The sequence below is a fragment of the Coturnix japonica genome, chromosome 1, assembly GCF_001577835.2.
Source record: "Coturnix japonica isolate 7356 chromosome 1, Coturnix japonica 2.1, whole genome shotgun sequence".
NCBI classification, from domain to species: Eukaryota; Metazoa; Chordata; class Aves; order Galliformes; family Phasianidae; genus Coturnix; species Coturnix japonica.
The window spans coordinates 12,917,408-12,942,729 of NC_029516.1; the positions used below are offsets into that span (position 1 = coordinate 12,917,408).

The 25,322-nt window shown below is 42.6% G+C and overlaps 1 protein-coding gene across 4 annotated transcripts in view; it reads left to right on the top strand.

Moving 5' to 3' along the window:
• Positions 1-11,380: 11,380 nt before the first annotated feature.
• The window catches only part of PIK3CG (phosphatidylinositol-4,5-bisphosphate 3-kinase catalytic subunit gamma), a 34,139-nt gene continuing 20,197 nt past the window's right edge, over positions 11,381-25,322 (top strand). For 3 of the 4 annotated variants that reach the window (XM_032442424.1, XM_015850046.2, XM_015850333.2), the window contains exons 1-5: positions 11,381-11,489; positions 14,925-16,940; positions 20,597-20,662; positions 20,762-20,987; positions 23,177-23,280. In XM_032442424.1, coding sequence (XP_032298315.1) covers positions 14,937-16,940; positions 20,597-20,662; positions 20,762-20,987; positions 23,177-23,280 — 2,400 coding nt within the window. In that variant the 5' untranslated portion in view covers positions 11,381-11,489; positions 14,925-14,936. Of the gene's footprint in view, positions 11,490-13,580; positions 13,714-14,924; positions 16,941-20,596; positions 20,663-20,761; positions 20,988-23,176; positions 23,281-25,322 lie in introns of those variants that run through there. The other variant, XM_032442428.1, reaches the window with a different exon arrangement.

A 25,322-nucleotide genomic window follows, 5' to 3' on the forward strand; every position in this document is an offset into this window, starting at 1 on the left:
TTAAATGAAAGACAAGATACTGCATGGCTGTTGATAATCTTGAATGGTTGGACTGGATGATCTTTTAGGCCTTTCCTAGCCTTGGTGATTCTATGATCTTCCTTTCAACAGAGAGATAGTGACTGAAGCTGCTGAGGTCTTGGCCCTCTGCATGATCTGCTTTGTTGTTAAGTCTCTCCTCAAAAGACAACGATATTCAAGGCAAGTTCATTCTCTGTGAATCTCCAGTAGCTCCAGATGGATGAATAGCCGTATAGCTAAATGAATAACTGCAAGTATTTTAAAATGATCTTTCAGAACTGCAGTGAATTCACGTTTTTGTTCCCACACTGGCTTACTATCAATGCTATCAATGCACAACTGCACCGAGCATTTTCCAATATATACAAGTGCCCCAAACTGTCATTATAAAGTGAAAAAAGTCATCCAAGTAAACAAATCATCCACACTCAGGTTTACCTTTAGAAGGTCCATCCAGATAAGAAACAATGGTGGTTTAATCTTTATTAATTTAATTAAACCTGTGCTAAACCCTAGTACGGACACTTGCTCCAGTTTATGTGTATTTTATTTCAGTTTATTTTATGTTGGCTCCTATTCAATTTAAGCTCAATGAGCCGTTCTTACACGCATTTAAGAGAACCCACATAAGGGTGAGCACGGGTTTAATTATAGCCATCTAATTAAACCAGCATTTTCACTGTCCATTAGTTTTTTCTTACATCTGCATTTTGAGCCTTAAGTTTTTGACACTAGGAGCCTAAAGTTAAAGTCTCGAATGCTTTGTCTGGAGCTGCTCAGTGCTCTGCATTTGCAATTCATGGCCTAAGCCATTCATTATCCCCTTGCAGGCAATGAGATCTACAAATGTCCTATCACCTTTGAAATAGCGGTCATTATTTAGAAGTGTAAATGAAGATGCCAGAGGCTGACTTCAACTCTTGCCTGAAAGGAGTGCCCAGTCTTAAACCTCCTGACTGTAAAGATGAGTTGGACATCTCATAACAGAGAAATACTACATTTACTCTGAAGATATTACATGTATTAGAGCTACTTTTTCTTTTATAATCCTCATATTCTCTTTCTTTTCTAGCTTCTCCCTAATCCAAATTCTTCTTAATTGTCCCTCCCTGACTGAAAGCTGAATCACTGAAATTCCAGCTCATTTGCTTCCTGCCAAAATGAGCCAGTATTTCCAAAGGCAGTCCTTCCAGTGACTAATGTATTAAAATACAGATTTGCTTTGCTTGTTGCATGTCTTGTTTTGTCCCACAGTGGCCATAGAATGGAACGATTCAGTTACAAAGTGAATATCATAACATGCAGATCTTCATGTGTACATGTCATATAAATAACAACAGCAAAGGAAAAATAAGTCAGGAAAGAAACAATAGGGAAAAAAAAAAAAAAAAAGCTGAGATTCCAAGATTGCTGTAAAATACATTGATAATGAACAGTTGAACCATTCAAAATTGCCAGGTACAATCTGTAGCTGAATGAAATTAAAAACTAAAACTACAGTCTTTCTCACCAAAGCAAAGAGCTCCAGAATATCTTCCTCCACAGGCAGGAACTTCCCAGCAGAATGTTCCTGTTTTAGGAGAGGTTGGAATTCGTGAAGATGGAGATTTGGCCAGTGTCAGAAAAGTGGAAGGATTAGGAATGGATTAGAAACTAAGCAGAGAAATACAAGTAGATTACAGAGGCAGAACTGGCTTGCCTGATGACAATAAAAATTGGGCACATTTCAATGTGTTGAACTGTCTAATGAAAGCTTGCTGTCAGGGTGGATATGGGCTTTTTAGCCCATTTATCTCCACTGATTTTAGAAGAATTTTATGACTAGGTTCGATAGATAATCTCTAGAAGTCCTGACTAAAGGAAAATTAATTCTACCACAGGTATAAAATATTCCAATCAAGATCATTTCCTTCAGCCGGTCTCTAAATTGTCTTCCACCATTAACATGATACTAAAAGCAGAAATGGAGAGATCTGTAGTGTAAACAAGTTGATTATTGGTGACCTTCTATGATAGAGAGATGGCTTCAGTGGACAGGGGAAGGGCAATGGATGTCATCTACCTGAGCTTCTGCAAAGCCTTTGACATAGTCCCTCACCACATCCTTCTCTCTAAATTGGAGAGGTGTGGATTTGAAGGATGGACTGTACAATGGAATAGGAAGTAGCTGTCTGTGTGCCAAGGGGTTGTGATTAATGGTTCTGTGTCAGGGTGGAGGCTGGTCACAAGTGATGTCCCTCAGGGGGCAGTCTTGGGACCAGCGTTCTTCAACATCTTCATCAGTGACAGAGATGTTGGCATCGAGTGCCCTCAGCAAGTTTTAGATGACACTGCAGTGCAGTCGATACATTGGAGGGAAGGGAAGCCATCCAGAGGGACCTGCACAAGCTGGAGAAGTGGGCCCATGAAAACTTAATGAAGTTCACTAAGGCCAAGTGCAGGGTGCTGCCCTAGGTTTGGGGCGGTCCCAGGTATTTATACAAACTGGGGGAAGATCTCCTTGAGAGCAGCCCTGCAGAGAGGGACTTCAGGGTCCTGGTGGATGAGAAGCTGGACATAAGCCAGCAGTGTGCACTTGCAGCCCATGGCCAGACAGACCGAGGGCAGCAAGGAGGTAGGGAAGGGCAGCATTTGGCAGCTCCATTGGATGGGTCATGCTTCTACCTGCCCATATTGACTTTCTGGAACACATTTTAATCCAGGGTTGTTTGTTTGTTTGTTTTTTGGTTTTTTTGTTTTTGGTTTTTTTTTAGTTACGGGATTATTCTAAATTTATTTATGACTTATTAATGGAAGTACAAGGGCTTTAATTTCTACTTCACATTAGGCGTTTCTTAAAACATTCCATTCACTCCAGACAAATCATGTTTGAAGCTCATCAATACTGCTGACTGCATACTGTTCAACTTCACTCTGTCCTCCAGGAACTGTGACTTCTCCTTTGGAAAATATCAATTCCCATTAGTCAGCATGCAGTGCTATTGCTCATGCTTTTTCTTTTTTGGATCAAGTACAATTTGATCCCCACCTCATGTTACTGGAGAAATGTTTATATTTCATTATCACTTGGCTTCTTTTAGTAATCTCAATAATATTTGCCAAATCCCTTTTGCTGATATCTTGACTGGGATCTTTACATTTGAATGTAATAATATCCTTGCCCTATACTCTGCTTTCCTGCATCAAGGATAACTATCAGCTTACGAGTTTGAGTAGTAGCTGGCTCATCGTTCCTCCATCAGATCTGCTGGAGCTATGACACTGAAGGGTTTTGCCATTTTCCATATTCTGACAGATGGTCATATTCTGTCATAGATGGTGGTGGGTGCATATTGTAACACTGTTGAATGGATGTCCTGCATCACACATGGCAGGTTTGATATTTCTAATACCTCTCATGCTTGCAGTGGTTATCTGATATCAGGATAAATAAAATATGTAGGTTCATCAAATCCAGACATTGTACAGTGTAAGTAAGGGAGAGCATGGAAATGATGGAAAGGAGCAACAGATGCAGAGACTGCATTAATGCTGCTTTCAGACTAAGCTCCTAGGTGAAAGAGACCCAGCACAGTGGCCTTAAGATGTCAGTGGTCTCACTGGTCTGCATGGAGCCCCTGGACAGGTGAGCCTTGCCACTCACCCTCAGCTGTAACTCCAGCAGGGGATTTGAGAAGTTGGGAATCATGGAATCACCGAGTGCTCTGAGATGAAAGGGACCTTAAATATCATCTAGTTTCAACCCCCTGCCATGAGTAGGGACACTTCCCACTGGACCAGTTTGCCTAAAGTCATACATAACCTGGCCTTAAACACCTCCTGGGCAGCCTGTGCTAGTGCCTCATTGCCCTTATATCTGGTGTAAGTCTACCATTCTTAGAGTTTAAAACCATTTCTCCTTCTCCTATCACTACAGATTTTCATAAAGAAAAAACTCTCCATCTTAGATGTAAGTACTTTAGTACTGGAAGGCTGTGGTGAGGTCTGACCGAAGATGCCCCTTCTCCAGGCACTCCAACTCCCACAGACTCCTCTCTCAGCAGAGGTGCCCCAGCCCTCTGACCAGCAAAGCAGGCTCCCTACAGCAGGTTACCCCAGCAGGTATCCAGGCCAGTCTTGAGTATCTCCAGAGAAGGAGAATCCACAACCACCCTTGGCAGCCTGTTCCAGTGCTCTGTCATCTTTACTGTGAAGAAGTTCCTTCACATATTGGTGTGGGACTTCCTATGATTCAGTTTATGGCTGTTTCCCCTTGTCCTATCCCCACAGACAGCTGAAGAGGTTGGCTATGTCCCTTTGACTCCCACACTTAAGCTACCGCCGCTCCCGCTCCTCCGCCCGGCAGGTGTCACCACAACACCGGGCCGCCCCCGGCCAGTGTGACGGAACAGCGCCTGGGCGGGGGATGGCGTCACACTGCGGCCGTGACGTGGGGAGGGGAAGGGGAGGGCTGGAGGCGACTCTGAGAAACGAAAGCTTATCTGTAGGAGCAGGTTTGTTTTGTGACCAAAAGGGAAACGCATTTGTCCTGTGAAGTCACAGGAAGTTAATTTAACGTACCCTTGTGGACAGCAGTTCTCTTGGAAGGCCTGCATTAGTGATAGCCAACGTGAGGCGTTTAACTGGAGCTCGTGGTCTAGTTGCACTACAGGCCCCTCTGCAGTCAGCACGGGGAGACAGACATTTCCTACCTTTGGACCCTCTCCTGTGGCTGAATCCAACCTTGGGTTCAATTTCTTGGCATGTACCAGTGCCAGAAGTTGCCCACATATCTCCCCAAACTCAAGCCCTTCCCTCCCCCAGCTGCGGGGCTTGTGACAGATATGCTTATCTTAGAAATCCAGTTTCCATATTCATTATTTGTTTAAATGGGATTATCAGACTAACTCAAACAGCTTTTTCCCCCAGTCACCATTGAGGACAATCTTTGATTTCTGTGTTCCTTCTTTCATGGAGCAAAAGCTGGATGATGGGGTAAGGCCGGCTTCCTTTGAAATGACTGCCAACACAAGCACTGTCACCCTTGCAAATGTACCCTGCATCAAATCCATCTTTTTAAACTTAATTCATTTTATCTTCTGTTTCGGTCAGGCTAGTTCATATTACTCACACTGGCACAGAGGAAACATTTTACAAGCTAAATTTGGGATTTTAGATCAATGAGCTTTTGATATGCCTTCATTCACAGCAGATGGAAACAACGATGAGCATCTTGTTGTTTCTCTAAGTGGACTCAAAGTTAAACAAGCTCAGCCAGTCCTGTTCTCAGGACTATAATAGCTCAGTGCTGAGCTATTAACACAAGCTCTCATGGACTGAGCACACCCCAGCCAAGCTGTGGTCTTAAGGGCTGCTTCCGCTCACTAGCACACTTCTGGATCCTCACCCCCAACTCCTGAACTCCCAGCAATAACTTTGCAAAGATCTCATTCATCTACAAACACTTTGGGGCCAATGACTCAGAAAAGAGGCAAAAATAAGGGAAAGGATGAACATGGAGTTTGCCATCTCCAGCACTCAGTCTGTCAAAATACAGATCATTACACTTCAGGGGTTTACTTTCTGTAGGGCTGTAAGTCTGTAAGGCAGCATTCTCTGTGCAGGTGCTGATGCCCAAGGCACTGTGCATCCCTGTGCCAGCAGATTGCCCTTCCTCCCATCCAGTTCCATGGCATTGGCCCAAGTCCTCACCAGTGTCATTCTTAAGGGTGTGTTTGCTACACATCTACAGTGCTATCCCAGTACGAGCAACTTCTGTACCTAAAGCTACCTCTGCTAAATGACCTTCTGTAGCCCATCAGGCAATCACCTCTCTTTAAGAGATTTTTAAAACAGTAACCTCAAAGTTACTAATTTATTCAGTTTCATTACACATTCCTAATATCAACCACTCCTCCATGAAGGAAGGGCATTCCTATGGAGTAGAATGTTTTCTTCTGTGGAATCCAGAAAGAGTCCAAGGACTGACTATCTGAAGTATTTTAGACCATCTGAGACCAGAAAAGGAAACACTCTTCTAGTATCTTCCTAAGTGCATCTCACGTTTGTATCCTCATTTCTATCCCCTTACCAGGTGCTTTTGGGGTACTGATGTGCTCTGGAAATGCTGCAGCATCTGGTTTATCCAGGATTAAGGGATCCTCTTCAAGGAGGACAATTATTCCATCTCAGCTAAAGCATTTTATTATTGGAAATACATGGGAAAAATACTGGGAAGATACATCAGCTTCACAGGGAAGAGTAATTGCTTGTCAGTGGGATGAAATACAAAGCTCCTGCATGTCTGCATCATTATAGAATCATAGAATTACCCAGGCTGGAAAAGACCTTGAAGATCATAAAGTCAAAACACAGCCTAACCATAGTACCCTAACTCTAACAACCCTCTGCTAAATTATATCCCTGAGCACCACATCCAAACGGGTCTTAAACACATCCAGGGATGGCGATTCAACCACCTCCCTGGGGAGCCTACTCCAGTACTTAACTATCCTTTCTGTAAAGAAGTGTTTCCTAACATCCAACCTAAACTTGCCCCGATGCAACTTGAGGCCATTTCCCCTCGTCCTGTCACTTGTCACCAGTGAGAAGAGACCTGCCCCGCTCTCACTGTAAGCACCTTTCAGGTACTGGAAGATAGCGATAAGGTCTCCCCTCAGCCTCCTTTTCCCCAGACTAAACAGCCCCAGCTTCCTTCGTCTCTCATCATTGGGTTGATTCTCCAAGCCCTTCACAAGTCTCGTTGCCTTCTCTGGACCTGCTCCAGCACCTCCATGTCTTTCTTGTGCTGAGGTGCCCAAAGCTGAACACAGTACTTGAGGTGAGGCTTCACCAATGCCAAGCACAGGGGCAGGATGCCTTCCCTAGTCCTGCTCACCACACCATTCCTGATACAAGCCAGGATGCCATTGGCTTTCTTGGCCACCTAGGCACACTGCTGGCTCATATTCAGCCAACTGTCCATCCGGACCCCAAGGACCCCTTCCATCTGGGAGCTTTCCAGCCACACCTCCCCAAGCCTGTAGGGTTGCCTGGGGTTGTTGTGACCAAAATGCAGGACCCAACACTTGGCCCTGTTTATACTCAGGCCATTAACCTTGGCCCATCGATCGAGTCTATCCAGGTCCCTCTGTAGTGCCCTTCTCCCCTCAGGCAGATCAACACTCCCTCCCAACTTAGTGTTGTCTGCAAACTTACTGAGGGTGCACTCAGTCCCCTGCTCGTAATGCGAACCCAAGGAATCCTAAAATATACATGCTGTCTGGCAGTATCAACAGTTTTACTTGGCTGATGCACCTATGCTTGTTTCTAAGTGACCATTGTGGACATACTTAATGGAGGACCATCTATACAGAACAGACTGCCATGTGATGTAGCATGAACATCCACAGCATAATGCTGCCCTCATTTTGTGCATATAGGCCAACTCTTCCCATCCTACTGTTTCCCTGCTTTTCTTACCTTTTCATTTCTGTGAAGCAGGTATATAAAGTGCCAGGTCTGAATCTGGTTTTTAATTCATTTCAGTTGTACAGCCTGTCTGTCATGATTTTGATTTGCCTGTAGAGAAAGAAGCTCCGTATTCCAGTACAAGGATAGCTATTTATTTAGTAAAGTACCTCACTGCAATGAAATACTGTCTCCTGCAGATAAAGTGCTGTCACAGATGCAACCCAGCATCTAAATGGGATTCCCATCCTCCTCATGAGGAAAACAGATCTCCCCACATGGATCCAGCACTTTGGAACTAAATCTTCTGCTCTGGTACAGAATAATGCAAATGTGGTGATCTTCTGTGCAGTCTGCTAAGGACATTTGTTAAGGCTTTTGGAGAAGGTTAAGGGTATCGTTCCAGAAAAGATCAGGAGAATGCTCCAACAAGCAAGCCTACAGCAGAGCCAGTTTGCAGATATTAAGAGAAATGAATGTCTAAGCAATAGGATAATGGCCAACAAGAGCAGCAGCACAGTTCAGGGATCTGATGTAGAGCAGGCTATGGGCAGAGAGTTAGACTCATTATTTTTGGTGAGAGACTGGGAAAAGTCTGTCTACCTTATATTTAGGGATACTAATCTGTTAGTGTCTGTTAGACAGGAGGCCTTGTTAGAAGTGTGCTCTCCTTTTCTTTACATTTCTATTTCTGTCTTGTTTCACTTCCTCTGCCAAGCCCCAGCACCACCAGATGATGCAATATTGCTTCACTGCCTAATACTGAGACCTCTGACAGCAGCCACAACTCATGGCTTCACCCACTCCTTATGAATAAACAGTGGTCTTAACAGATCTGCTTACACACACTGTGGTGTCATGAGGAATAACATCGCTGTCTGACAAGCACAGCCATACACATATAAATAGATAAGTATGTATTGAAGCCAGTAAGAGATATTACATGAGTTTTACATCTCTGCTTATATGTATATGCAACTTTCAGAGGTGTATGGAGGAAACAGCTTGTACTCCCACCTCTGTGTTTTAAATAACTTCTCTGAAGGGCAGGAACCTAAGTCAGTTAAGTGGGAGACAAAGCCTTGAGCAGATGTATTTTGGAAGGCTTCTAAACACCTGCTGCTTCCTGTTTTAAAAGCCTGAAGTGGCTGAAATGAGGCATTTTAGGCAGGATCAAGGCTAGGAGCAGAGACCAACCATGGAAAGAAAGAAAGAGCAGGCATTTTTTGGAGGAGAATGGACTTGAGACAGATGAGGCTTCTCTTTTCCTTGTCTGATCTTTCTTCTAAAGAGAGGTTCACTGATTCGGGTCACAGGGTTACTTCCATGGCCAACAGATCCTGAATGATCCTGAGTCATTCTCCCTGGGAACTCAAGCCAGTCACTCATGTAGAAGACATCTTACAGAGGGTGCAGCTGCTGCTGGCAGGCCTCCAGAGAGGAGCTCTGCAGTAAAAGCACAGCCTTTGTTTGCTCTTCTGGATCCCACCTCCCTCACCCAGGGTCTTCTTTTGCTTCCCTGAGCAGGAACCCAGAACTGGCTTAAAAGCAGCCACCATACCCAGAACCTGATGCAAAAGCCAAAGAAAGCTCCAGCTCTCTCTTCAACTTGTTAGAATGTTATAGCAAGGACAAAAACATATTTCTGATACCAAAGTTAACATAATCTCACAGACAAAGAAGCTACAATGAAGTTAACACAGCTGATTGCATGTTTACATGGTCAGTCTTCAGAGCAGAGCTGTAAAATAAAGGCATTTTGTCAATTCAGTTTTAATCCTGAACTGAAGACATCATAAAGTACTTATGACTCATTTCGAAAATTCCAGCTCGTAAATTCTGTAGGAAAGGGGAAAACTACTTACTCTCCATCAGAAAACACCACGTATGCCTCAATATTTTTTTCAATGTCCTTTACATAAGGAAGCAATTACAAAAGTGAATGTTGCTCTTGCTGGGTTGAGGCAAGCAGACTCTGGCTTTGTTGGTATCAGACCTACAACATTTCTGCACTTAAGTTTTTAGCCTGATAGAGATATAGAATAATACCAGAAGCTATTAGGTACTGTTCCCAAAACTGCAATGAACTCAGTCTGTCAGTGACAACAGAACATCTACATTGAGTTTCAGCATATGTTGGTACATAAAGTTGTTGCTGAGCCTTTAATGTGGCTGTTACTCTTTATCTCAGTTCTCCCTGAAACAACATAAAAACTGATATTTGACTGTGTGGAGGACACAATAATACCATCTTGCATTTTTCCAACCTCCAAAACTCCCATTGAAGATGGTGACAGCAGTTTTGTGTCATATTTTTATTACGGCTGAAAGATAAAGGAAATAATTGCATTGTGACTGCACTCCACAAGGTTTTATTAGTATAGTGATTGCTTCTTTGCATGACTAATTTTGATTAAATCAGCTTCATTTAAATACCAAATTGTGCTCTTCCCCCCTTCCTTCATTAAGCTATGGTATTCCTCAATGTTTGGAGCTCCATTTTTACCTGGTAAAATGTGCCTCATTTTCTTGAATAGAATACAGAAAATACTTTTATCCTTTCATTGCAAGTAGCATTGTGTTGATTTATAGTTATTTAAGGTATTTTATACAGCTCTGGTAGAAGACAACATGAAGCATGTTGCTCGGGTTGTAAACTATTCCCTTTCAATTTGTCTTTTGGCAAATGAAAGGCTTTGGTTCAGCTGCTCCAATCTCCGTATGTTTGTGCATTCCCAAATAAGCCCACAGATTTCAGCAAGATTATTAGGCAGATTTACTATCCATGCATTCCTGAGTGATCCAGCTGGGGATCCAGCCAACAACAACAAAGCCTTCCTATTCTGATAAGGTTTTGTAATCTCTTCTAATTCAGCACTGCACATGCTGTGCAAAGGTGAACTTCCTTGACCATTATTAGCAATTATATCAGGCAAAACCAAGCACAGCCAGTGAATCTTCAACGAGTTTCCCCTGTGCTGTAAGCACATCACGTGGAAGCTGTTAAAGGTTTTTATTTTGCTTTCGTGTTCAGAAAAAGGGGAACTTCAGGCCAGTACAGAGTTACACTTCCATTTAGTTCAGCGTAATGTATATTCATTTTAAAACTTCATGTTTACTCTCTGGTTTCTGAATTGCTTTCTGCTTCAAGCTGCTGTTACAGTTCTTAATGTTGTCATGCAAATGATTTTTTAAGTCAAGAGAAGTCCACTGTTATAATGACAGTTACCCAACCTTTCATCATAGCACCTGTGTAACATACTAGTTATTCCTTTCTGGCATTTTTTTTTGCTCTACATGGAAGTTAATGAAGCATACCTAGAAAGATGTCTATGTGAAAACCTATGATCTTGTGTCAGCACACCTCTCAGGGCCAGTGTGCAGGCTCCCTGCTGCCCAAGGTTCACCTGCGAATTGCACAGCAAGATCAGGGCCAAAAAGGTCTCAGTACAAGGGCTGAAATAATTCTGCTAACCATTTTGAAATAGAGCTGAGACACAAATGCTCAGACCCTTTCAGAGTCAAACAGGCAGCAGCCAGGGCGGGGAACGAGTCGTAAAGGCGAGCTGTTTGGGTTGGCAGTGAATGGTGCAGCCCGTGGTGCCGCTCCCCGCTCCGATCGATGTGGCCGCATCGCAGCCGCGCGTCCCTCGCCCGGCGTGGCTGCCCGCTGCCTCCCGGCGGCCAGGCTGGGCACAGCGCCCGGCAGCCCCGTGCGGCGTCCCGGCCCGTCGCCGGCCCCTTCCCCGGTCCCCCTCCTGGCTCTGGGGAAGGGGCCCGGCCCTGCGGCCCGCTCTGCTCTCCGCGCCGGGGACAGACGCAGCGCCCGGGGCCGGGCCGGGCCGGGCGAGCGGGGCGGGGAGGCCCCACCGCCGGTTCCCCCTGTGCCCGGCGTGTGATTGGCGGCGGCTCCGGAGCTGCCTCCCGCCGGCCATGGAGCCTCCCCTCCGGCCGCCGACCCGCTCCGCTTCCTGCTGAGCAGAACACCTGTCCGAGCGGGGCCGAGGCCGCGCACTGCGGTGAGTAGCGCCGTTCCGGGGTCGCCCCCGGACCCTTCCCCAGGCCAGCGCTGCCCGACGCCGAGGCCGGGCGTCTCGGACGGGGGGTTCCGCAGCGTAACTCCGCGGCCCGGCCTGGCCCCCGCGGCGGGCACAGACGGGCGGGCTCGGGCTCCTTGCCGGGCTGCGGTGAGCTCCGCCGCTCCGCTGCTGCCGCGGGCGCTCGGCCTCGGCCGCCATCTCGGGCGGGCACAGCCCCGGGGCGCTCTCGGCCCGGCCCGGCGCTGCCTGGGGGCTCTGGCTCCGCGCACCCGGCTGTGCCCGGCCCGGGGTCAGGCGACGCGCTCTGCTCTGAGAGCTCTTGGAAGGGCTCTGCTGAGTCAGCACCGCTGCCCGCAAGGCAGGGCTGAGTGCGTCCCTGCACGGCGGGTGCTTCGCTCTGCTCAGCCTCGGTGCCCAGTTGGGGCTTGACCCGACGAAGAGTTGCAGGATTCCGAGTGAAATTATTGGTACTCTGACCGAACTGTGCCAAGTGGGCGATCAGCCTGTCTGTGCCCTTAGGGTCTGTGAGTTAGCTGCGCTGTGCAGAGAGTTTAAACAATAAATAACTGTATTTCCTCATCAAGCAAATAATTATCTCTTGTGTGACCCGGTATGTATAAATCATAAACTTTCCCTGCAAAAAAAAAAAAAAAAAAAAAAAAAAAGTCTGAAATAATAGCTGAGGACACTCTGAAGCTGGCCTTCTCTGTAGATCTGCCAGCGGCAGGGAGTTCAACCTAGATGATCTTCAAGGTCTCTTCCAGCCCAAGCTATTCTGTGATCCTATGATACAGTTTAAGGTCAATAAAACTTCCTTTCTTTATTTTTAAAAGTAAACTAGAAGTTACTGTTTCTTCCAGCTTGGGGTATCTGTGCCGCATAGAGAACTTCAGTAGGAAACAAAATATGCAGAAGTCTTTATGAAAGACTCAGGTAGTCAGATTCACTCTACAACCTCCTATTAATCTGTATCTGCTGATGAGCGTACTTTTTGATGTAGAAGCCTGCAACATTATCTGTTATGTTTACTTGCTAATGGAAGGAACTTGGGTTGTTTTGATCCCGGTGAGAGCTGGCAGTTGCCAATGGATTTGACAGAAGAACCAATTGGGACAGTTCTAGCTGTGTTCATGCTTCACATGTTGGTGCTGCATCCCTGCATAGCTCACAACTGCATCATGGTGCATATAGAAGGGATCTGATGCATCTGATGCAGTTTGCTGTGCAATGCCTGATTCTTTCATACTGCTGCTCTACTGGTAGGTCCTAAAAGGAGATGAAGCTGTCAGTCGCTGTAGTTGTGCAGCATATGGGGTAATTCTCTGTAGCATGAGGTAGAGATGCTTCATTTGAATGTCTTGACAGTGCTGATCAGATGACTAGTGCTGGAATAACTTAACTGGAGAAGGAATTTACGTGTATGCACGTTTGGAAAATTTATCCTTAAGTATATATCGCACAATGGCAAAATAGGATGTCTTAGGTTGTAATTTCTAGTGGGTTTCGCCGTGTGTTTGTAACCATAACTGCGTGAATTAAAACAACGCGGAGGAAGATCGCCCAGTGATTCTGTTGTTGAGGTTACCATGCAAGATCCTTGGGATTCACCATCATCATGTGATGTTTGTACAAAGATTGGCTTAAAAAACTGTAATTAATACAAGCTGGGGGTCCTCAGAGTGTTACCACCATGCAGATAAAAATGAGGAAGCGTTGCAGATTTAGTTTTCTGTCTGCTATTTTTATTCAAGTCTTAAAAAATCTCTAAAAGTTTCAGAAACTCTTTAAAATATACTCTGTGCTCATGCTGATATTAAACATTTTTAATTTAGATTCATTAGTTTTACTGCCCAAGTTATTTGTAGCTGTTTTAGTCTGTACCAAAGACAGGCTGTAAGCATGTCTCCTATGCATGTGTGTTAACATTACATTGCTCCATTGTGAATGTATTTTTACTGTTATAACAGGAAAAGCGCTCTGACTTTTTTTAAAATGAGCAATCATACGCATAATCAACTCGGTTAAAACTTCCTTCCTGCTAAGTGTAGCACTTCCTTTGCATCTGGATAGGAGGGTGAGCAAGAAAAGCAGAAGAGCTTAAACAAAGTATTTTTTGTATGAATGATCTTCCTTTGAAAAATAGGAACTTCAAAATTAAACAAATGAGTCGTCTTCGGCAATTCAGCCCTTATTTGATAAGCAGGTAATAATAATTCCTTGTGTTTTGTCCATTGATTGTAGAAGTGACGTCCACATTTTGCTTTCCAGGACTTGAAAAAAGAGTCATAGTTAGCACGTTAGATTGTTTTAGCTTAGCGTGTTTTTATCTTCTTGTTCTGTTATCTGCTGAGGCAGACGTTACTTCACTGTGCTTTAGTTTTCCTGGTAGTTGGAGAAATATTTTTTCTTCTTTTGTAAAATGCTTTATCTGAGAAAGATGTTTCATCTTTTGCTGTAAGTTCGTGAAAGAAAACTTAGTGGGCGGCTTGTGCGTCTAGTGGCTTCCGACCTCTTGGTGAATAATTTCCACTTAAACTCATCTTCACTGAGCAATGTTAAACTGTGAACAAAATACCAATAAGGTACAGGGTAATGAAATGTCATAGAGTCATGGAGTGATTTGGGATGAAGGGACCTTAAACATTGTCTAATTCCAACCCCCAGTTTAGGAGCTTTTTTATGTCCTCAGCTTAGGAGTTTTTTCTTCTGTAACAAAGTAGTGTTGCTTTTAAAATTGTTGTATGTTGTAAGTCTGGTGAGTGGTTTGATTTAGAAAATCACATCTAAAGATACTGGGCTTGAATTCGGATGCACGTTAAATGTCTGTCTTAAGAAACAGGCTTTTGAACTTCAAGGAATGTTTTTAGTGAGTCCTTATTCCTCATCATGAAAAAGAGAGGTAGAGGAAAAGGAGTCCAGTCAGGTAATTAATAATCTGTTTTGTTATATTCTGTCTTTCCTAGGACTTGGTAGGATAGAGTTCTGTTCATACACTTTACGGAGTCTTGATGTCTATGAAAATCCACTTCCGTTAATACCAACAGCATCAAAAAAAAGAGGAATCATCGTTTGATTAAATAGAAACAAGAGCAAGTCACTGTGGTGGAAATACACTGTCACGCTGCTTATCCTCAGTGAAATCTGGGAAGGCTGTTTGAAAGCTCTATTTTAATTATTTAATCATTGGGTTTTGTTGTTTTTTTCCCCTTATGTTTGGTTTTGAATTGAAAAGATTACATTTGGAGTGGTTTATATAAAGCAAGTATTTGTGACCAGAAATTAAAGGGAAGAAGAAATGTGAAGAACATGTAGCAGGATTGTGACTGGTTTGTGATGTTGATCGTGAATAAGTACAAAATAACTAAAGAAAAAATATAGATGAGAATGCAATCAAATGTTTTTATGTTTTGCTAGATTTCTTTTGGCATGGAGTTGGATGAAAATGAACAGCCTGTTGTTATGAGAGAAGAAAACAAACGAAGGAGAAGAAGAATGAAACCTCATTGTACATCGAGTAATTTGTCTTCAATGGAACTGATATCCATTGAGTTCATCTTACCTACAAACAATAAGCATACTAAAGTACCGGAAACTGTGTTACTCGAAATAGCTGGAAACTGTACCGTTGAGCAAATGAAAGCACAAATTTGGATGCGTGCAATAGAGATGAGTCAAACCACAGACTTCTACCATGCGTTCACCCCGGATCAGTTTGTTCTTCAGTATCAGAAGAAGGGGCAATGGTATGAAATTTATGATAAACATCAACTGTTACAGACATTAGACTGCATACTGTACTGGAAAGTGTTACAGAAGAAAGTAGGCAAGATATATGTAGTCCAGAAACAAAAGCCATCAGAAGAAGTTCAGGAATTTCAGCGTCAGCTTAATGATTTAATTGGTTATGATGTTACCGATGTCAGCAATGTGCATGATGATGAACTGGAATTTACCCGACGCAGATTAGTCACTCCACGAATGATAGAGGTCGCCTGTAGAGATCCTAAACTGTACGCAATGCACCCATGGACTACATCTAAGCCACTCCCAGAATATTTGTTTAAAAAGATCACTAATAATAACATTTTTATAATCATACATAGAGGAACGACGAGCCAAAAAATTAAAGTGTCAATAGATGACACTCCAGATACGATTCTCCATAGCTTTTTCACAAAAATGGCAAAGAAAAAATCTTTGATGGATATTCCTGAAGATCACAGCGAACTGGATTTTGTTCTTAGGATTTGTGGTAGGGATGAGTACATTATTGGAGACACACCCATCAAGGATTTCCACTGGATAAGACAATGCCTTAAGAATGGGGAAGAAATCCACCTTGTCTTAGACAACCCCCCTGACCCGAGTGAGGACGAGGTGCAGAAGGAAGAGTGGCCATTGGTGGATGACTGTACAGGAGTTACAGGATATCACGAACAATTGACAATAGATGGAAAAGATCATGAGAGAGTCTTCACTATCTCTTTGTGGGATTGTAATAGGAAGTTCAGGGTGAAAATAATCGGTATCGATATCCCAGTTTTACCAAGAAATACTGATCTTACTGTATTTGTGGAGGCTAACATTCAACATGGGCAACAGCTTCTTTCACAAAGGAGGACTTCCTCAAAGCCTTTTACTGAGGAGGTTCTGTGGAATATTTGGTTGGAGTTTGATATCAAAATCAAGGATTTGCCCAAAGGAGCACTCCTGAATCTTCAGATATATTGTGGTAAAGCACAGGGATTGTCCACAAAGACAAACCTTCAGTCACATGAATCCCCCAACTCTGATTCAAAATGCAAAACTCAACTTCTCTATTACGTGAATCTTTTATTGATAGATCACCGTTTCCTGCTACGAAGTGGGGAGTATGTTCTCCACATGTGGAAAATCCCAGGCAAAGGGGAAGATCAAGGAAGTATCAATGCAGACAAACTCACCTCAGCAACTAATCCAGATAAAGAAAATTCCATGGCTATCTCTATTGTGCTGGACAAATACTGTCACCCAATTGCCTTGCCCAAGCACAGGATAACATCTGACTCTCAGGGGGACAGGACACGGGCTGAAATGCCCAACCAGCTTCGCAAGCAACTGGAAGAGATCATAGCAACTGACCCACTTAATCCACTTTCCCCTGAGGACAAAGAACTTTTGTGGCACTTTAGATATGAAAGCATAAAGCACCCCAAGGCGTACCCTAAGCTGCTTAGCTCTGTCAAATGGGGACAACAAGAAATAGTGGCCAAAACATACCAGTTGCTAGCTAAAAAGGAGGTGTGGGATCAAAGCACTTTAGATGTTGGACTCACAATGCAGCTTCTGGACTGTAACTTTTCTGATGAGAATGTACGAGCAATGGCCGTTCAAAAACTGGAAAGTTTAGAAGATGATGATGTTCTTCATTACCTTTTGCAACTTGTGCAGGTAAGGTGTATTTGTATTTTTGATCTCTGGCTTCTGAGAATATTTACATTACCATATAACTATTCCTATGCCAGTGAACAACCCTGTTTTTGAAGCCTTCAGTGTGTAATCAAAGCAGTGCTAAGTGACCAAACTAACCCAAAACTCATTTTCTACTTTCACCTTCTGTCTGTATCGTTATTTTGGTATTGCCATTGCTTTGTGCCTTACAGTTTGCATCTTGTATCTACAACGATATCTTATGTTGGCAATGCTTAGCATGGCTGCGGTGGGAACAAATCCTTACTGTGCTCTGTCCAATGCTGTTCTTGTCACGTCTGAGTGATGCTGCCATGATGAGCTGTTGGTCACCCTTACCAACATTGAGAAAGAAAGTAAAGGCAGATGTTAACACAGCAAAGGCCCGAATAAAAATCTGAGATTGGGTTTCAGGATCTGGAATGACCATTCTGTTATATAACATGTGGCAGCACTGTCAGTCGTGGACTGCTAAGGGGACCAAATTTATCTAGAAGGTTCTAAAACAATTAAAAAGCAAATAAAAGTTTGTTATCCATAGATGAAACTAATTCATTCCGGGAAGTCGATTTAAAAAAATGGTGTTTTAAATGGAAACGAATCAGCACTGTATTTATTTGAAGTGCTTTGTGTGCAGTCTGCTAGATGAGACATCTGGAAAGTTGACATTGGTTGTACAAGCAAATGGGTTTGTATTCCACAAAGGGGGTCAGAGTCCTATGGCTTCTGGGAGGTGGGACCTACAGTTGGCGCTGTGGCTTCCTGAGCCTGGCCGGTCTGTGGGTCGCGTGCGGGGCTGTCAGCTTGCACAGCAGGAGATGCTTTATTCAAAGAATTAAAGGACGGAATTGGCATTAAAAAACAGAAAACAACCCCTCCCCTTCAGCCTCACCCCCAGAAAATAAGAAAAAAGGGAAACGTAACCTGGGAATTGGTGAGATGGGCTTTGGATTTCCGTGTGTTCAGAGGGCCCTGGTTGCTGTAAAAATTAAAGCTGATTTTTCAGACTTAGCTGCACACTGGCAGTGCCTTAAAGAAACCTTGTTAGCCTTGTCTTCACTTGTCTGAAGATGAGGCTCCCCAGGCAGAACTGGTGAGCTTAGCATCAGCCAAAGGAACCGCCGTGGTTGCTTCCCCAGACCTCCCACATTGCTGGGCCGGATCCGCTCGGCTGCGGCTCTGCAGTGTGCACGCAGCTCAGCAATTTCATTCTCCTCTGTACCTAAATTAGAGCGTGGGATGGCGATTGGTCCGTGTCAAAGTGCCTGAGAGAAGGGGGGAAATACTCTTATTAAAATTTCTTTTTGAGATCATTTGCTTTCGGGAGAAAGTTTTAAAGAGAATAAATCGCTCTAAAGGTAAATTAAATGAGTGTAGTATAATTTCACAGTAGTTTAATTTCACCATGTCGTTTTTAGTAAGAAATTTATCCAGATGTCAAAATACTGTCATCCCCAGAAGGGTAAAAATACTGAGTCTCAGCTTTTACCTCTCAGCTGCTTCCTTGGATTCCCTTCCATGGTTAATTGCAGGGCACAAACCTTTGGCACCACGCAGCCAAGTATTGAAACCGCATATTTTCTGCGAATGAGTGGATGCTTGGCAGTCCTCTGGTGGACATCTTGGATGTCTCTCTTGAAAACAGTCATGACTTCTCGCATACATGCCTTTATGAAAGCTTTACAGCACATTTCCCTATGCATGGTGTGTTCCCATCCCAGTGTAGGTGGGAATCATGTTATTTCCCACCTGGTATATCCCAAACAGAAGTAGCTATGCCATGAATAAATCCACTGAGCATCCAATAAAAGTCTGTGGCTCTCTGTGGTAAAATGTAGCAAAGATGATTAAATCACAGCAAAATTCCTTGAAAAACAAAGTACCAGTGAAGAAAACTGCATGACTGTTATGTGTCAAGGCTTCCCATTGGTGAGCTGACCCAGTGAAGGCCCAGGCTCCATTTCATTCTGAAGCTGTTTTTCAGGTATGTGCATGAAGAGCATTCAGCAGAATGTATACCAGAATAAAGTCTTTAATAGCCTTCCTTGGGCTATTAAATCCACACAGTGGATTTTGTGACTCTCTTCCAGGACTTGTTTCTTTCTACTTTCACTTTTGGTGTATCCATGCCTACCTTTTGTCCCCTTTAGCCTCACATTGATCCTCCTGTAAGTTCGTGTCCTTTGGTCAACAGGAAAGAAGCAGATGGAGGAAGCATTTGGAGGAGTCACCAGGATACCCATCACAACTTAGGGCCCAACCCAGGACGTGGGTTAGGTTTTGTTTTATAGACCGATTCACTTGGTTATTGTGGTGAGGGTGAGAATAACAGAACAAAATTCCTGAGACTTAAAACATTCTTGACTTTGTTTCCACCCCATTTTGGCAGCATCTTGGCACTATCTGTGGGCTTAGCTCAGGGGAGGGGCTGCTGGAAGAAAAAATGTCTATCTGTGCTCACAGAACCATTGAAGAAAGCAGCTCTGTTTAAGTCTTTTGAGCTGCTCTATCCTATAGAATAGTATTTGTATCAGAGCTTTTCTTCTCTTCTGTGGTCTTCTGGGACTGAGGGTCCGAGTGCCTCAGATAAGGGGTACTGATAAGCTGCTCCTCTAGCCCTGCTGTGTGTCCTGAGGTACTGCCTGTTGGCAGAAATGGTGTGCTCTTACTGAACGTTTTAAAGAATAATTACAAATGCATTAGTTCATTTAGCAGTAGTCTTTTCAAGCTACTTTTCTCTGTGTTGGTCAGACTGCAGACTGTTTTCTCCTCTTGCTAGGTTTTCCTACAGATTGCTGTGTTGCTTCACTGACAGTCCAGAACTCAGTCTCACCAGTTAGCTTGGCCTTGCCTTGCTTGTCAAAGAATTACAGAATGGATTGGTTTGGAAGGGACCTTAAAGCCCACCCAGCCCCACCCCCTGCCGTGGGCTGGCTGCCCCCCACCAGCTCAGGCTGCCCAGGGTCCCATCCAACCCAGCCCTGAGCACCTCCAGGAATGGAGCACCCTCAGCTCTATGGGCAGCTGTGCCAGGGCCGCACTGCTCTCTGAGTGAAGAATTTCCTTCTAACATCTAACCCAGATCTCCTGTCTTTTTAGTTTAAAGTCCCTCCCCCTTGTTCATCACTATTAGACTGTGTAAAAAGTTGACCCTCTCCTGCTTATAAACTCCCTTCAAGTATTGGAAGGCCTCAGTGGTCTTCTCCAAGCTGAACAAGCCCAACTCCTCCAGCCTATCTTCATAGGAGAGGTGCTCCAGCCCTCTGATCACCTTTAGCGGCCCACCTGCGGACCCTTTCCAAGAGCTCCACATCCTTCCTGTGCTGGGGGCCCCAGGCCTGGATGCAGTACAGCAGATGGGGCCTCACGAGGGCACAGCAGAGGGGGGCGGTCACCTCCATTGCCCTGCTGGCCCCAGATGCTTGTTGCATTAATCAATATAGAACCTATTGCAGATAAAAGGTGCTTGCTGAATCCAGCATAGAAGTATTGCTATGTTTTTTCAACTTCGTTTCCTCAAACAAGCTGTTTTGTTATGCTCTTTCTTACAGCATTGTGTTGTGTACATGTGATCTGTGAAGTGTAAGTGTAAGAGGACCTTACGTATGTTACTAACATGTCTTCTTTGTATTGCTCAGGCTGTGAAATTTGAGCCGTATCATGACAGTGCATTGGCCAGATTTCTGCTGAAACGGGGTTTAAGAGTAAGTATTTAAATACAGCCTATTCATGCCAAGTTACTAATAGTATTATCTCAAGGAATTGCCATGTGTGCTAATTGTAATGTCTTTCTTCACCATCAGAACAAAAGAATCGGTCACTTCTTGTTTTGGTTTTTAAGAAGTGAGATTGCCCAGTCTATGCACTACCAACAGAGGTTCGCTGTGATCCTTGAAGCCTATCTTAGGGGCTGTGGAAAAGCGATGCTGCAGGATTTCATGAAACAGGTTCAAGTCATTGAATTGTTGCATAAAGTCACAATGGAGATAAAATCAGTTTCTGCAGAAAAATATGATGTCACTTCTCAAGGTACTTTTTAACAGACATTTCTTTGTATTAGTATTGTTCTTTTCCATTTAGCTGTGAAATCTAGGCATCAGATTGTGTAGGTTATTTAAAAATCATGGATATATTACAGACATATTTCCATTCCTTGATTTATCTTCTTAAACCTCATGCCATGCAGCTGGAAAGTTAGAATTTTGTGCATAATTCTTAGCTGAATTCCTGCACTGAAAAACAGAAGCAGCCCAGGACACAAGTATTAATTGGAAATACAGGGCAAAAAACGGCACTCACCAAGAAACACAGCCTTACCCCAACACCTGCACAACTGCAAGGGCAGTGGGGAGGAGTTCAGGGCAGTGTCTGCTAGACCACAAGTAGCTGGTGGATCAGCCCTGAGCATACAGGGGCACGTCTTTGGTGCTGTGCAGCACAATGAATAGCAGTCCTGTGAGACACGGATGTGACACTGTTATTTTCAGTTCCTGTAAGCACTGCTTTGGCCCCACACTAAGGTTATGCAATGTCTGCTTACCTCTGTATTTTCCTGCCTTTTTTATCATTATTATTTTTTTCAAGTGGCTCCCTTAAAAGCATTTTTATTAGGATTCCTGTTAGTTGCTCAGATTTGGCACTAGGTGCAAGAGACATGGCAATAATAAATTCTAAAAGCTATAAAATTTGGGAGAGAGACATACCAGTTCTTCCTACACAGTCAGACCAGTGTTCTAGGCCACAGAGTCCTTGCTTCAAAAGTCATTCCTGTTCTGGTTACTGGGAAGTGACTGATGTGGTATTTGAGATGCAGCTGCTTTTACAGACCTTGTCTTGGGAAGCAAGGAATCCACTGAGGAGCTGACACTGTGCTTACCAGCTCAGGGTATTTTTCAGGGCTGGAGGTTTTCATATCAAAAACAAGGTATAAATACAGAGCATTGGGTACTGCCTTTTAATTAAAATTGTTTGTATCAGATGAAAAATAAGTTTATTTGTGATTGCATAAAGTGTAAAGGGAATATGCATTTGTATTTTGATATATGATATGCTATCGGTTATATTACCATGTAGTGTGGATTTCAGGACTCAATGAATGCCTATACAGCATTTTTTCTAAACAGCATTTTAGATCTATCTAAAAGTGCTATATAATCTAAACAGATCTGCTCAGATCCCCATGTTTCTCGAAGGAACTTAGGAACTTTCAGGTGTATTTGTCTGTAACAGCAGTGGTTTCCTTAACAAATCATATTTGAAGAATATGTGGAGTAGAAGAAAAGTTTCAGGAGAAAGCATTCACTTTAGCACCCACCAGATTTTGAAATGGATGAGCGTCTGTATTTAATCTACAGCAGAGCAGTTAGTTTTTATGTAATTGACATTTCCACTGAATAAGGCTTCCATTCAGACTGTCCCACAAATGATAGATGCAGTTTAATTTCTTCTCAGATTGCTGAGGATGTGACTTTTTCTATAGGTATCCTAAGCTTCTTGACTTTTTAAAAGTTTATTTTCTACACTTTCTTTTTTAGTTTATTGCTTCTTTTTCTTCCATATCATTTCTATTCTCTTATTTTTTTTGTGTCTTTTCTTCTTACTGTAATATGAGATTTACAAAGCTGCAACAAAAAAACTTAAATAAGAAATTCAGCGTATCTGTGTTTGAATTCCTTATGACTACACTCTACAGCGCTGCATGAATTCAGAAGCCGTGAATCTGGCTGTAGGAGCAGTTAGATAGATAGGTGAAAATAGTATTAGTAAATGCAAGGTACTGTCAACTTCCCCTTCCTTCTCAGCCTTTGAGGGAGATATTTGAGTGTTTCTTTGTCAGTAATAAGGGAAATACATAAATGTATATATATACATTCTCTATTGTGTCTTTTTTTTTTTTAATGAAAGTTGAGTTTTTGATGTAATCTCTTCAACCCTGAAGATGGAGTCTTCAGAGGAATATCAAGCACTGTGTGGTTTTGACATTGTGTAGAGGGACCATGAGTTGGGAGGTGCTTGAAGACTTTTGGGATCTGAAACAACTCATTAATCATGATGTCAAAGAGCTTTCCTCCTTTCCTCAAAACAAAGTGTCTTTAAAGAAAGCAGTTTTAAAAGTAGTTAAATAGAGGATTTGTTTTTAGCTAAATCACAAGTTAATGAGTTCTATTAGCTATAATGCTTCCAACTTTTGATTTTAGTGTGTTTTCTTGCATTTGCAGTTATTGTGCAGCTTAGACAAAAACTTGAAAAACTACAGGGCAGCAAACTTCCAGAAAGTTTTAGAGTCCCGTATGATCCTGGGCTAAGAGCAGGAGCCTTGGTGGTAAGTACAGTTTGAGTTTCTACTCATGCTTTTGGAATAGAAAAAGATTCTATCTGCAAGTATGTTTCCTTTGGTAAAAACATCCAGAGATCTTATTTCACTGTGAATGTGGTAACATCTAATGGTGTCAAAAAAGGTTTCTTCTGAAACCAATAGCATTTCTCTAAGTGTGATTACATGCCACCATACAACAAAACAAACAAACAAACAAACCTCTTAAAAAATTCTAATCACTGTCAGTTAAATTGAGAACTTAACGGGTGGCTGACTTCTGTTTATATGGAATCCCTATATAAAACTTTCAGCAGACTTCAGAGGTTTTCAGATGTTCTTCCTACTTTTTTTGAGATGTGTCTTCCTACTTTTCTTGTCTTACCTGAAAGATGTGTCTGACCTTCACATGTCCTTAAGGTTTATTTGAGACCTTGATCTTACTAATGCAAACGCTCACCTATTTCTGATTTTTTCTGTATCTCTGCTGACCGTGTTGCTTTTATTAAAAAATATATTAATATAGAACTTTACTAGAATTTGGGTAAAAACACAAATATTTTAGGATACACCTGATATGCAGCCTACAAGAAAGGAATCCTTTGATTTTTCTCTTAGCTAAGAACAGATGAACTGTCCAGCTTAAGGAACTGCCAGTCAGTAGGGTGCTCATCTAAGTGACTGATAATTGCTTTCCAAATCTGCCCGTATTTCTGTTAAATAAGCCCATGCCTTCATAGACAGCCTGTAGGCCGGTCTGCCTCAAATTGAAAGAGATGAACGCCTCACAGCTGAGGACCGTAGAGGTACTGTCTGTGCAGAAGTCAATCGAAACAATATTTACTCAGAAATACAACATTTCTGATAAATTCAGAAACTTAATTTAAATAATTATGATTTTTTGTAGGTTTATACATGTTCAGCTTTTAAATTTTATTTTGTTAACTTTTTGACAAAAAAAAACCAAAAACAAACAAACAAACAAAAAAATTAAAAATAAAATGCCTTTGAGGCTTTTCTAGTTTTCCTTTACTTAGGAAGTGCACAGCCCTTCCAGGCCCTTCTTTGGTACACGAAGCAACTGGTTCGTTCTAATAAGTGTTACTTGTCCATAAGCTTAAAATCCTCACAGCTTGAAATTGGGATAGTCTAAACCAGATATTAGTAGCAAAACTGGTGTTTCAAGTAAGTTCAAAAACTCAACAGTTTTTTTCCCCTTTTAATAGAAATAGCGATAAAAACTGGTTTCTTTTAAACTCAAAGTTCAGAACCTCAGTCTGTGAAACATGGATATTCTGAAATACTCTTTCCTGACACCATCACATCTGTCAGCTCTCAAACACTGGTGTGTAAATGCTTTTATTATTTTAGGTGGTTTTACTGTACATAATTATTCCAGAATAGGAAGTATTTTGTGCCACATTTGTACGAAACATAATTAGTTGAGAATAATACAGTTTGCATAGTTTCATTGCTGAACTTTTCAAGATTGAAAAATTAGTAAAACTAAATGAGTGCTTATTCTGTTATTTTATGAATTACTGTGTTGTTAAATTACTTTCACAAATGCCATTTTCCACATGGGTCTGGCTGCACAATTTTCTAAGGAAATTGAGTAAAATCAAGTAGTCTGTAATAACGGAGGTCTCTAAAATTCACAGTGTAGACAAGATGGCAAATTGCATTGGACAACTGTTACTTTCCTGTTTTGCAACACATCTCGGAATGCTCTGGGGAGTGTTTTCCAGTTATTTCAGAAGCTCTTGGCTTTTGTCCTGGCTTAAAAGTTCTTTCTGTCTGAAGCAGATTTACAAGTTAAAATCAGTTGCAGAGAGTCAAGGCTTATGTTTCCCTTCATCATGGGCAGTGTTAAAAACTTTGCAGATTCAGTGAGGTTTACTCTGGCAATGGAACGCCATACTTTGCATGTGTTTTCAGTGTGTTTCTTGTGGTCTAACTGGTTAGAAGTTGGTAAACTGCTCTCCAGCTGATGTATATAAAAAGGTTGGTGCGCTGGTGTTGGAGCACATTGCCTAACGATACACGTGTCT